The sequence below is a fragment of the Salmo salar genome, chromosome ssa15 (genome assembly GCF_905237065.1).
Source record: "Salmo salar chromosome ssa15, Ssal_v3.1, whole genome shotgun sequence".
Classification (NCBI taxonomy): domain Eukaryota; kingdom Metazoa; phylum Chordata; class Actinopteri; order Salmoniformes; family Salmonidae; genus Salmo; species Salmo salar.
Window position 1 is genome coordinate 4,161,267 of NC_059456.1, and position 13,747 is coordinate 4,175,013.

At 40.5% G+C, this 13,747-nt stretch overlaps 1 protein-coding gene across 1 annotated transcript; it reads left to right on the top strand.

Annotated features, from left to right (window-relative positions):
* The first annotated feature begins 3,872 nt into the window (after positions 1 to 3,872).
* Positions 3,873 to 5,987, top strand: scyb7 (Platelet basic protein). The gene is given in 4 exon segments (NM_001141223.1): positions 3,873 to 4,007; positions 4,192 to 4,318; positions 4,631 to 4,723; positions 5,481 to 5,987. Coding segments are annotated over 4 exon segments (303 nt in total). The 5' UTR covers positions 3,873 to 3,937; the 3' UTR covers positions 5,494 to 5,987.
* The last annotated feature ends 7,760 nt before the right edge of the window (positions 5,988 to 13,747 follow it).

The window sequence follows — 13,747 nt, forward strand, 5'->3', positions numbered from 1 at the left end:
TTGTTGTACCTTGTATTAAAAACAACGTTTCCTAAAGTAACTTTCATGTCTGGTTGGTTCTTTGTTCTGGAAAAAAAGTTAATCTGAACAGTATCAGATTCTTAAAATGAAATGTGAGTTTATTCATACATTTGTGGTAGTTTGGTAGTGTACTACTCTACTACTTTGTATATTAACACACAGGGACACAACTGCATTCCTTGAAATCAAACCATTTACCTACTATCCCATTTAAACCGACCAGATGTAAGAGGTGAAAGGGAAAGTCCCAAACTGAAACTACATTCCTTCAATAAGGAGGGAACTAGGCCTGTATTCACTTTCAGTTTCACTTCCATTTGGCCCTTTTTCAAATGGACAGTAACTTCTTTCCTGGAAACGGGAACTTTTCCACAGAATCTGCTTTTCACCCAGTCAGTTATTCTACAGTAGGCTACTATCAACACAGTCCTCTAAGTTGATAAATATACCATATTGAGCCAAAGGTTAAAAAAAACACAATGCATTGGATGTGTTTCGGGGATTGATGATAGCATGTACAGTTACTGGGTGCTGTACTAGCTGATCATTCATCTGACAGGGATCCTTAATTACAGGACTGAGATCAGATCATTAATCTGACAGGGATCCATAATTACAGTTCTGAGATCAGATCATTCATCGGACAGGGATCCTTAATTACAGGTCTGAGACCAGATCACTCATCTGACAGGGATCCTTAATTACAGGTATGAGATCAGATCATTCATCTGACAAGGATTCTTAATTACAGGTCTGAGATCAGATCATTAATCTGACAGGGATTCTTAATTACAGGTCTGAGATCAGATCATTCATCTGACAGGGATCCTTAATTACAGGTCTGAGATCAGATCATTCATCTGACAGGGATCCTTAATTACAGGTCTGAGATCAGATCATTAATCTGACAGGGATCCTTAATTACAGGTCTGAGATCAGATCATTCATCTGACAGGGATCCTTAATTACAGGTCTGAGATCAGATCATTCATCTGACAGGGGTCTTAATTACAGGTCTGAGATCAGATCATTCATCTGACAGGGATCCTTAATTACAGGTCTGAGATCAGATCATTCATCTGACAGGGATCTTTAATTACAGGTCTGAGATCAGATCATTAATCTGACAGGGATCCTTAATTACAGGTCTGAGATCAGATCATTCATCTGACAGAGAGCCTTAATTACGGGTCACAATCAGATCTGAGATCAGATACTATTTTTTTTCAATTACTGTGTTAGATCTTTACTGTATTAGATATTTTTTATTTGACAAGTAGTTGAATATTGGTATGTATTTTGGAAATACACTTGAAAAGTCTTGGCATGTGTTTGAAAATATAAAAATCACTGATTGAAATGCAGTCCCATGCATTTAACCCAGGTCGGTTGGGTATGTTAAATAATGTACTTGGAAATAAAAAATTGAAAATACTTTCAAATACTTCAAATTGAAGTTGTTGATTGGGGCCACATTATTTGAAAATAAATAGTGTTGATGTCTTCACTACTATTCTACAATGTAGAAAATAGTCAAAATAAAGAAAACACTTGAATGAGTAGGTGTGTCCACACTTTTGACTCGTACTGTGTATATTCCTTTCAGGCCCACCCAATGGGGAGCCAATCAGAATGAGTTTTTCGACAGAAAAGGGTTTTATTACAAACATAAATACTCCCAGCTCCTGAAACATGGAACCAACACTTTACATGTTGCGTTTATATGTTTGTTCAGTATAGTTTCAGGTGTTTTTTAATGCTTGCTGTATTAGGTTAGCTCCTAGCAGTACTTGGGACATGTGTGCCTCGCATACTTTGTTAAAAGACCTAAGCTTGAAAAACTAGAAAAAAACTGAAACGCTGTAGCCAGTATATAAATCCTCAAAAGTAGTCAGAATTCATCTGAGATAACTAAAGAAATCTGTAAATCATTTTGCCATTTTTGCAGACGAAGTCTTTAGTCGTACAATTTTACATCTAACTAAAATGTTTGGATGCAGTGTTTCTCAAGTGCAATAATATGCATGAAAATGAGTCGTCTCTCATTGAACGACAAAATACACTTCATTGAAGAATCCCTACTGTTGACCAATCACCGACAAACAGGCGTAGACTTTGGCTACCGAACTTTGGCTTGCCTCAGGAACAGCTGAAAAAAAACCTTGCCGAAGACCAAAACTTCTCAAAGACTTCACAAAATGTTGTCATAATATATGTCTGAACTGTTTCGCATGGGAATAATAGGGACACCTTTATTGGTGCCAAACGTGTCTTAAGGTAGCCTGACGTCGTTGTCTTTGATATCATGGAAATGTAACCAAGAAGGCCATGGTTAACTTTCAAATGGCACAAATAGTCCTCTGGTCAAAAGTAGTGTTCTGCATAGGGAATAGGGCTCTGGTCAACAGTAGTGCACTATATAGGGAATAGGGCTCTGGTCAAAAGAAGTGCACTATATAGGAATGGGGCTCTGGTCAAAAGGAGTGTACTGCATAGGGAATAGGGCTCTGGTCTACAGTAGTGCACTATATAGGGAATAGGGCTCTGGTCTAAAGTAGTGCACTATATAAGGAATAGGGCTCTGGTCAAACGTAGTGCAACATATAGGGAATAGGGCTCTGGTCTATAGTAGTGCACTATATATAAGGAATAGGGCTCTGGTCAAACGTAGTGCACAATATAGGGAATAGGGATCTGGTCAAACGTAGTGCACTATATAGGGAATAGGGCTCTGGTCAAACGTAGTGTTCTGCATAGGGAATAGGGCTCTGGTCTAAAGTAGTGCACTATATAAGGAATAGGGCTCTGGTCAAACGTAGTGCAACATATAGTGAATAGGGCTCTGGTCTATAGTAGTGCACTATATATAAGGAATAGGGCTCTGGTCAAACGTAGTGCACAATATAGGGAATAGGGATCTGGTCAAACGTAGTGCACTATATAGGGAATAGGGCTCTGGTCAAACGTAGTGCACTATATAGGGAATAGGGCTCTGGTCAAACCGTAGTGCACAATATAGGGAATAGGGATCTGGTCAAACGTAGTGCACAATATAGGGAATAGGGATCTGGTCAAACGTAGTGCACAATATAGGGAATAGGGATCTGGTCAAACGTAGTGCACAATATAGGGAATAGGGCTCTGGTCTAAAGTAGTGCACTATATAAGGAATAGGGCTCTGGTCAACAGTAGTGCAATATATATAGGGAATAGGGCTCTGGTCTATAGTAGGGCAACATATAGGGAATAGGGCTCTGGTCAACAGTAGTGCACAATATAGGGAATAGGGCTCTGGTCTAAAGTAGTGCACTATATAGGGAATAGGGCTCTGGTCAACAGTAGTGCACAATATAGGGAATAGGGCTCTGGTCTAAAGTAGTGCACTATATAGGGAATAGGGCTCTGGTCTAAAGTAGTTAACTATATAGGGAATAGGGCTCTGGTCTAAAGTAGTTAAATATATAGGGAATAGGGCTCTGGTCTAAAGTAGTGTACTATATAGGGAATAGGGCTCTTGTCTAAAGTAGTTAACTATATAGGGAATAGGGCTCTGGTCTAAAGTAGTGTACTATATAGGGAATAGGGTGCCATTTGGGATGGAAAAGGAAAGACAGGTTCTATCATCTCTCTGTCTTAAACACGCCTCAAATTTCACTGTCAGAGAGAGTGTTTCTGAGAAATGGGAAATCCTGAGTGAAAGGAGAAGCAGGGAAAAGGAGAAAGGAGCTGAAACAGAGGACAGGGAAAATCCCTCTCTTTCTCTCTCTCCCCTTCTCATTGGATGACTGTCAGAGAAAGGGTGGGGCTTAATATAAATACAGTATAAATACAAGCCAAGCTCTCCTCCATTCACAACATCCATCACTTGACTGAGCTGTCCATCCAGACTCTTAAAGAAACTGAAGAAGCAGTATCCATGACCAACATGATGACATCAACAGTCCTCATCAGCTTCCTGGCCTGTCTGCTCCTGGTCAATGTTGAAGGTAACATCTATGAAATATTTTGAATTATATTTATAATATCTTTGACATCTTTATTAGAAATCTGTAGCATAGCCAGGGAGAAGTGTAGTCAAATATTAAGTTGGATTTCTGACTGAAGAGTTTAGTTCTTAGCTGCAATCACACCATAAACAAACATGTCATAACCTTTTCTTGTCATCCCCAGGCCAAGTGGGTCATTCTAAAACTCGGTGCCTGTGTCTGAATGGAATGGTGAACCACGTTAAACCTGTTCTCATTGAGAAGCTCGAAGTGTACACCTCCAAACACTCCTGCCAGAACATGGAGATCATGTAAGAAATATGTCTGTCTGTCTGTCTGTCTGTCTGTCTGTCTGTCTGTCTGTCTGTCTGTCTGTCTGTCTGTCTGTCTGTCTGTCTGTCTGTCTGTCTGTCTGTCTGTCTGTCTGTCTGTCTGTCTGTCTGTCTGTCTGTACTATATTAATATCAGTGTATATTGTGACTAGCTTAGTAGATGGACACAATGGTGAATGTTACTATTTATTTGTACACCTGCTATTAAGATAATATTATTTCTCTCTATCCTCAGTTGAAAGTTGTGATGGATAACTTCTAACAGTAGTCTGTCTCTCCTTGTATATTCAGTGTCACTCTGAAGAACGGAAAAGGGATGAAGTGTCTGAATCCAGAGGCTCCATTTGCCAAGAAAACCATTGAGAAAATAATGAAAAACCAAAGGTGAGGACTTCATATGCAGACTTCATTACAACTTCAATACACAGTAACTGATCCATACGCATTATTCTCAACAGAGCAATACTCACTATATCAGTATCACTAGATCACTATATCAGTATGATATTACTACATCAGTATTATATCAGTACATCAGTATTATATCAGTGCATCAGTATTATATCATTACATCAGTATTATATCAGTACATCGGTATTTTATCAGTATTATATCAGTACATCAGTATTATATCAGTACATCAGTATTATATCAGTACGATATCAGTACATCAGTATTATATCAGTACATCACTGTTATATCAGTACATCAGTATTATATAAATACATCACTATATATCAGTACACCGATTTATCAGTACATCAGTACATCAGTTTACCGGTACATAAGTATACCTGTACATCTGTATATCAATACATCAGTACATCAGTGTATCAGTATATCAGTGCGTCAGTAGATCAGTATCAGTTCATCAGTATGTCGATATCAGTACATCAGTATCAGTATATCTGTATCAGTACCTCTGTATCAGTATATCAGTATCAGTACGTCAGTAGATCAGTATATCAGTATCAGTTCATCAGTATGTCGGTATCAGTACATCAGTACATCAGTATCAGTATATCTGTATCAGTACATCAGTATGTCTGTATCAGTATATCTTGAATCTGTATTTATTAGTAGTTTTATAAATAATACATGTATTAATTATATAATTATAATAATTTATTTTCTGTTTCAGGAGTGTGCAGTAAATCTGTGAACTAATGACACCAATTCCACTAAGAACTTGATGGAACAGAGAGCACCATGAGAGAAAGATAATCCTGATGAATTACCACAGTTGAGTCAGTGCCCTGAAGACTGCCTGAATACGTTTACACTGTTTAATGGTCCTTAGAAAGTCCTTTTTTAAATTGACAAAATTAGTATGTCTTACACAATATCACTTACTACTTGAGAGACATTCATAAAAACTTCCAATGGAAACTTAAATAGGCTGATATTTAGTTTTTTAAGTCAGTTTAATGTTTTCTTGAATGTTCAATTGTTCATTGTTCATTTATGCAATTGAAAATATAAAAAGTATGTAAATATGTAGATATATTTTTTCATTTTGGAAGGTCAAGAATTGAAATGTTTTACATTTTGTTTAGTTATCAAAATGATCAACATCTGTGTAAATACTGTATATTCTATATGTGTTGTTTATGTTTTCTATCAAATTAATAAAGACGCATTTGACTCTACTTTTTGGTCTATTTTTCCTCTGTTCATCTAGACTTTGATAGCACACCAAATATCACTATAATGATGATAGTCAGATGACAGACTATGTAGAGTGAGATGTCTTCTAGAACATACCCTAAAGGAACACATTATGTAGAGTGAGATGTCTTCTAGAACATAGCCTAAAGGAACACATTATGTAGAGTGAGATGTCTTCTAGAACATAGCCTAAAGGAACACATTATGTAGAGTGGGATGTCTTCTAGAACATAGCCTAAAGGAACACATCATGTAGAGTGAGATGTCTTCTAGAACATAGCCTAAAGGAACACATTATGTAGAGTGAGATGTCTTCTAGAACATAGCCTAAAGGAACACATTATGTAGAGTGGGATGTCTTCTAGAACATAGCCTAAAGGAACACATTATGTAGAGTGGGATGTCTTCTAGAACATAGCCTAAAGGAACACATTATGTAGAGTGAGATGTATTCTAGAACATAGCCTAAAGGAACACATTATGTAGAGTGGGATGTCTTCTAGAACATAGCCTAAAGGAACACATTATGTAGAGTGAGATGTCTTCTAGAACATTGCCTAAAGGAACACATTATGTAGAGTGGGATGTCTTCTAGAACATAGCCTAAAGGAACACATTATGTAGAGTGGGATGTCTTCTAGAACATAGCCTAAAGGAACACATTATGTAGAGTGAGATGTCTTCTAGAACATAGCCTAAAGGAACACATTATGTAGAGAGATGTCTTGTAGAACATAGCCTAAAGGAACACTGTGACGTTCGTCATTAGGAGGAGACCAAGGCGCAGCGTGAGTTGGGTTCATCATATTTATTGAATAAATGAGAACCAGTAAAAACAATAAACAATACAATGAACGAAAAGCTAGGCGTGCAAACACATGCAACACAAAGACAAGATCCCACAACTGACTGTGGGAAAAAGGGCTGCCTAAGTATGATTCCCAATCAGAGACAACGAATGACAGCTGCCTCTGATTGGAAACCATACTCGGCCAATCAAAGAAAAAGACAACATAGACATACAACACATAGAATGCCCACCCCATGTCACACCCTGACCTAACCAAACAGAGAAAAACGTCTCTCTCAGGTCAGGGCGTGAGAAACACATTATGTAGAGTGGGATGTCTTCTAGAACATAGCCTAAAGGAACACATTATGTAGAGTGAGATGTCTTCTAGAACATAGCCTAAAGGAACACATTATGTAGAGTGGGATGTCTTCTAGAACATAGCCTAAAGGAACACATTATGTAGAGTGGGATGTCTTCTAGAACATAGCCTAAAGGAACACATTATGTAGAGTGGGATGTCTTCTAGAACATAGCCTAAAGGAACACATTATGTAGAGTGGGATGTCTTCTAGAACATAGCCTAAAGGAACACATTATGTAGAGTGAGATGTCTTCTAGAACATAGCCTAAAGGAACACATGATGTAGAGTGAGATGTCTTCTAGAACATAGCCACGTCTAGAAATCATTATCCGTTTTAGCAGCAACTACACCTGTATAGAGCTTTCATAACATCTTCATAAAAACAAAATAGATGCTTCATAAATACTTGTAAGCAAAGTAATACAACACAAAGGTTGAGATTGGTCCCTTCATCTTTTCCTTCTAGCTCTGAATTTGCTGGTAACTACATTATTGAGGAAACGTTTACTTACTACAACTGTGATGAGGTTGTCTCACCTTAAGATTAGTGTACTAACTGTAAGTCACTCTGCTTAACAGCATCTGGTAAATGACTAAAATGTAAAATGTAAGACACAAATAATAATGCTTAAAATCATGAAAGTGTTTGTTTGTTATATTTATACCCAGATTGTGTATTTATTTATCCTTATTTTACCAGGTAAGTTGACTGAGAACATATATATTTTACAGCACCTACCTGGGGAAGAGTTACAGGGGGAGTAAAGGGGATGACTGAACAGATTGGAAGCTGGGGATGATTAGGTGGCCATGATTTTATGGGAATTATAAAGGACACCGGGGTTAGCACCCATTCTATGGGATCTTTAGTGACCATAGAGAGTCAGGACACCATATTTAACCTCCCATCCAAAAGGCTGCACCTTCTGCAGGCAATGTCTTCTTCACTGCCTTGTTGCATTACAATTTCCTTAAACAATAGGGAAGTGTGCCCTCTACTGGCACTCCAGTATCACTATAAGCAGCCTCTGGTCTCCCATCCAGGGACCAACAAGGATTGTCCCTACTTAGCGTCAGAAGTAAGCCAGCAATGGGATGCAGAGTGGTATGCTGCAGAAAGACACAGTGGCGATTTTAGCATGTCAGTCTTGGTGGGGCAAAGCCACTACAGAACACAACACTAAACAATACATTAATTACACTATAACAGTGACAAACAATACCCACAAGCTGTTAGGGCTTACATAAAGCTGTCTCAACAGCAGAGTCCCAACAACAATCCCAACACCTTACCACTGCTACACCTGGCTATCAGCTGAGCCTTGTCTGGCAGCGAAACAGTTCATTCAGCCTCATTTAATGCATTTAAAAATATGAATATATCTGATATGGCTGACTTGCTGAAACAAATGTAGGTTTCTACTGACAATTGAGATGTACAAACTATGGAATAAGATGACGATAAATGGATAAGAGGCAATCCGTATTTTCGATTAAGACATTAATGAGCGAGCTAGGACGGACGTGGTCAATATAACTATTTCTTCAGCACTTTTGAAATGTAGAGCGACAGAATTCAGAACATGGGCCGTTCTTACAGTGTTCTCCCTGTACACCAAGTCAGAACCATTGGATAAATAAAGGGGGCTCAATATATACAATATTCAATAATGACATTTCTCTAAAAGAGGCTATAGGCTACACGTGCACCATCAAGTCAGAACAGTAGGCTAAGTTTTGAGGGGAAAAGGAACCAAATGATTAGGGTGAGGCACATGGGCTACTATCAGCTTACTACACAGCATACACTTTATTTTACTTTCTTAGCTACAGTATACATATCTCCCATGTATATTACATAATTTATGCAGCAGCAGACAAGATATTTTTGGAATGGCCAAGTTGTGATGTGCTCACTTGAACAGGAAGGTGGCACGGCGGTCCTTCGTGGGCAAATTTTGTTGTCAAACTTTGTCATCAAAGTATGGCATTCTCTGTATTTATGGTGCTTTCAAGACAACTGGGAATTCTGAAGAAAAAAACAAGGTCGAATCATGAAGTCAGTGATCTTCAGATTGGAGCTCTAGAAAGAGGCCCGGGTTCCCAACTTGGAATTCCGAGTTGGATGACCGTTCAAGCGTATTTTCCCAGTCAGAGCCTGTTTTTTTTTCCAAGTTCCCAGTTGCCTTGAACTCACGGAAGTCTGAGATTTCCCAGTTCCGAGTTAACAGTTGTTTTGAATGTGGCAGAAGTCAAGCTGGATTTAAAGCACAGCCATTGTTGAACGTTTAGCCCTTTAAAGCTTGGAAAAGAAACACTTAAACCAAGACTTGGACCACACACCCACTCCACTGAATAGCAGGCTAGTGATTGCTTTGAAATGCTTGCAGTTAGACACTGATTCCTTCCAAACCACTCATTGTTGAATTTCAGATTTCCAACTTGTTGTGTTATGTTTATGTCCAATGATCGATGAGCAACGGTACATTTTATCTATAATTTCTCTTTATAATTTCTCTTTATATGACAAGGATTGAAAAGGATTTGCCAGTAGATTGTTGACCTGATTCATGATGATGACTGCTAGCATGCTAGCTAAGATTTTGAAAGTAGGATGTTGGCATGATCAGTCTAATTAAAGCTATGGTATATATAATGTGATTTCAAGTCCTTTTATCTGTGGCCAATTTTTTTTTCTTCACCTTTTTTTAACCAGGTAGGCTAGTTGAGAACAAGTTCTCATTTGCGACTGCAACCTGGCCAAGATAAAGCGTAGCAATTCGACACACACAACAACACAGAGTTACACATGGAATAAACAAAACATAGTCAATAATACAGTGGAACAAAAGAAAACAAAAAGTCTATATACAGTGAGTGCAAATGAGGTAAGTTAAGGCAATAAATAGGCCATGGTGACGAAGTAATCACAATATAGCAATTAAACACTGGAATGGTAGATGTGCAGAAGATGAATCTGCAAGTAGAGATACTGGGGTGCAAAGGAGCAAGATAAGTAAATAAATACAGTATGGGGATGAGGTAGGTAGATAGATGGGCTGTTTACAGATGGGCTATGTACAGGTGCAGTGATCTGTGAGCTGCTCTGACAGCTGGTGCTTAAAGCGAGGAGATATGAGTGAGGGAGATATGAGTCTCCAGCTTCAGAGATTTTTGCAGTTCGTTCCAGTCATTGGCAGCAGAGAACTGGAAGGAAAGGCAGCCAAGGAGGAATTGGCTTTGGGGGTGACCAGTAAGATGTACCTGCTGGAGCGCATGCTACGAGTGGGTGCTGCTATGGTGACCAGTGAGCTGAGATAAGGCGGGGCTTTACCTAGCAGAGACTTGTAGATAACCTGTAGCCAGTGGGTTTGGCGACGAGTATGAAGCGAGGGCCAACCAACGAGAGCGTACAGGTCACAATGATGGGTAGTGTATGGGGCATTGGTGACAAAACGGATGGCACTGTGATAGACTGCATCCAGTTTGTTGAGCAGAGTGTTTTATAGATATTTTATAGATGACATCACCGAAGTCGAGGATCGGTAGGATGGTCAGTTTTATGAGGGTGTGTTTGGCAGCATGAGTGAAGTATGCTTTGTTGCGATATAGGAAGCCGATTCTAGATTTAATTTTGGATTGGAGATGCTTAATGTGAGTCTGGAAGGAGAGTTTACAGTCTAACCAGACACCCAGGTATTTGTAGTTGTCCACATATTCTAAGTCAGAGCCGTCCAGAGTAGTGATGCTGGACGGGCGAGCAGGTGCGGGCAGTGATTGATTGAATAGCATGCATTTAGTTTAACCTGCGTTTAAGAGCAGTTGGAGGCCACGGAAGGAGAGTTGTATGGCATTGAAGCTCGTCTGGAGGTTAGTTAACACAGTGTCTAAAGAGGGGCCAGAAGTATACAGAATGGTGTTGTCTGTGTAGAGGTGGATCAGAGAATCCCCAGCAGCAAGAGCAACATCATTGATGTATACAGAGAAGAGAGTCGGCCCGAGAATTGAACCCTGTGGCACACCCATAGAGACTGCCAGAGGTCCGGACAACAGGCCCTCAGATTTGACACACTGAACTCTATCAGAGAAGTAGTTGGTAAACCAGGCGAGGCAATCATTTGAGAATCTAAGGCTGTCGAGGCTGCCAATAAGAATGTGGTGACTGACAGAGTCGAAAGCCTTGGCCAGGTCGATGAATACGGCTGCACAGTAATGTCTCTTATCGATGGCAGTTATGATGTCGTTTAGAACCTTAAGCATGGCTGAGGTGCACCCATGACCAGCTCTGAAACCAAATTGCATAGCGGAGAAGGTACGGTGGGATTCAAAATGGTCGGTAATCTGTTTGTTAACTTGGCTTTCGAAGACCTTAGAAAGACAGGGTAGGATAGATATAGGTCTGTAGCAATTTGGGTCTAGAGTGTCACCCCCTTTGAAGAGGGGGATGACCGCGGCAGCTTTCCAATCTTTGGGAATCTCAGATGATACGAAAGAGAGGTTGAACAGGCTAGTAATAGGGGTTGCAACAATTTCGGCAGATCATTTTAGAAAGAGAGGGTCCAGATTGTCTAGCCCGGCTGATTTGTATGGGTCCAGATTTTGCCGCTCTTTCAGAACATCAGCTATCTGGATTTGGGTGAAGGAGAACTGGTGGGGGCTTTGGCGGGTTGCTGTGGAGGGTGCCAGGCAGTTGACCGTGGTAGAGGTAGCCAGGTGGAAAGCATGGCCAGGCGTAGAGAGATGCTTCTTGAAATTCTCAATTATAATGGTTTTATCGGTGGTAACAGTGTTTCCTAGCCTCAGAGCAGTGGGCAGCTGGGAGGAGGTGCTCTTATTCTCCATGGACTTTACAGTGTCCCAGAACGTTTTTGAGTTAGTACTACAGGATGCAAATTTCTGTTTGAAAAAGCTAGCCTTAGCTTTTCTAACTGCCTGAGTATATTTGTTCCTAACTTCCCTGAAAAGTTGCATATCACGGGGGCTATTCGATGCTAATGCGGAACGCCACAGGGTGTTTTTGTGCTGGTCAAGGGCAGACAGGTCTGGAGTGAACCAAGGACTATATCTATTCCTAGTTTTAAAAAAATTGAGTGGGGCATGCTTATTTAAGATGGTGAGGAAGGCACTTTTAAAGAATAGCCAGGCATCATCTACAGTTGGGATGAGGTCAATGTCATTCCAGAATACCCCGGCCAGGTCGATTAGAAAGGCCTGCTCGCAGAAGTGTTTTAGAAGTGTTTGACAGTGATGAGGGGTGGTCGTTTGGTCGCAGACCCATTACGGATGCAGGTAATGAGACAGTGATCGCTGAGATCTTGATTGAAAACAGCAGAGGTGTATTTGGAGGGCAAGTTAGTTAGGATGACATCTATGAGGGTGCCCGTGTTTACGGATTTGGGGTTGTACCTGGTGGGTTCATTGATAATTTGTGTGAGATTGAGGGCATCAAGCTTAGATTGTAGGATGGCCAGGGTTTTAAGCATGTCCCAGTTTAGGTCACCTAGTAGCACGAGCTCAGAAGATAGTTGGGGCGCAATAAATTCACATATGGTATCGAGGTTACAGCTGGGGGCAGAGGGAGGTCTATATCAAGCGGCAACAGTGAGAGACTTGTTTCTGGAAAGGTGAATTTTTAGAAGTAGAAGCTCGAATTGTTTGGGTACAGACTTGGATAGTAATACAGAACTCTGCAGGCTATCTTTGAAGTAGATTGCAACACTGCCCCCTTTGGCAGTTCTATCTTGGCGGGAAATGTTATAGTTAGCAATGGAGATTTCAGGGTTTTTGGTGGTTTTCCTAAGCCAGGATTCAGACACGGCTAAGACATCCTGGTTGGCAGAGTGTGCTAAAGCAGTTAGTAAAACAAACTTAGGGAGTAGGCTTCTAATGTTAACATGTATGAAACCAAGGCTTTTACGGTTACAGACGTCAACAAATGAGAGCACCTGGGGAGTGGGAGTGGAGCTAGGCATTGCAGGACCTGGATTAACCTCCACATCACCAGAGGAACAGAGGAGAAGTAGGATAAGGGTACGGCTAAAGGCTATATGAACTGGCCATCTAGCACGTTTGGGACAGAGAGTAAAAGGAGCAGGTTTCTGGGCACAATAGCATAGATTCAAGGCATAGTGTACAGACAAAGGTAAGATAGGATGTGAGTACATTGGAGGTAAACCTAGGCATTGAGTAATGATGAGAGAGATATAGTCTCTAGAGACGTTTAAACCAGGTGATGTCATCGCATATGTAGGAGGTGGAACAACATGGTTGGTTAAGGCATATTGAGCAGGGCTAGAGGCTCTACAGTGAAATAAGACAGTAATCACTAACCAGGACAGTAATGGATGAGGCATATTGATATTAGAGAGAGGCATGCGTAGCCAAGTGAACATATGGGTCCAATGATTGGTTGGGCTGACTGGGGACACGGCGATTCAGACAGTTAGCCGGCCGATGCTAACAAGCTAACAGTCAGTAGGCCGGGGCTAAACAAGCTAGCAATTAGCAGACCGGGGCTTGCAAGCTAGCAGTTAGCAGACCGGGTTAGCAAGCAAGCAGTTGGCAGACCGGGGCTAGCAGTTAGCA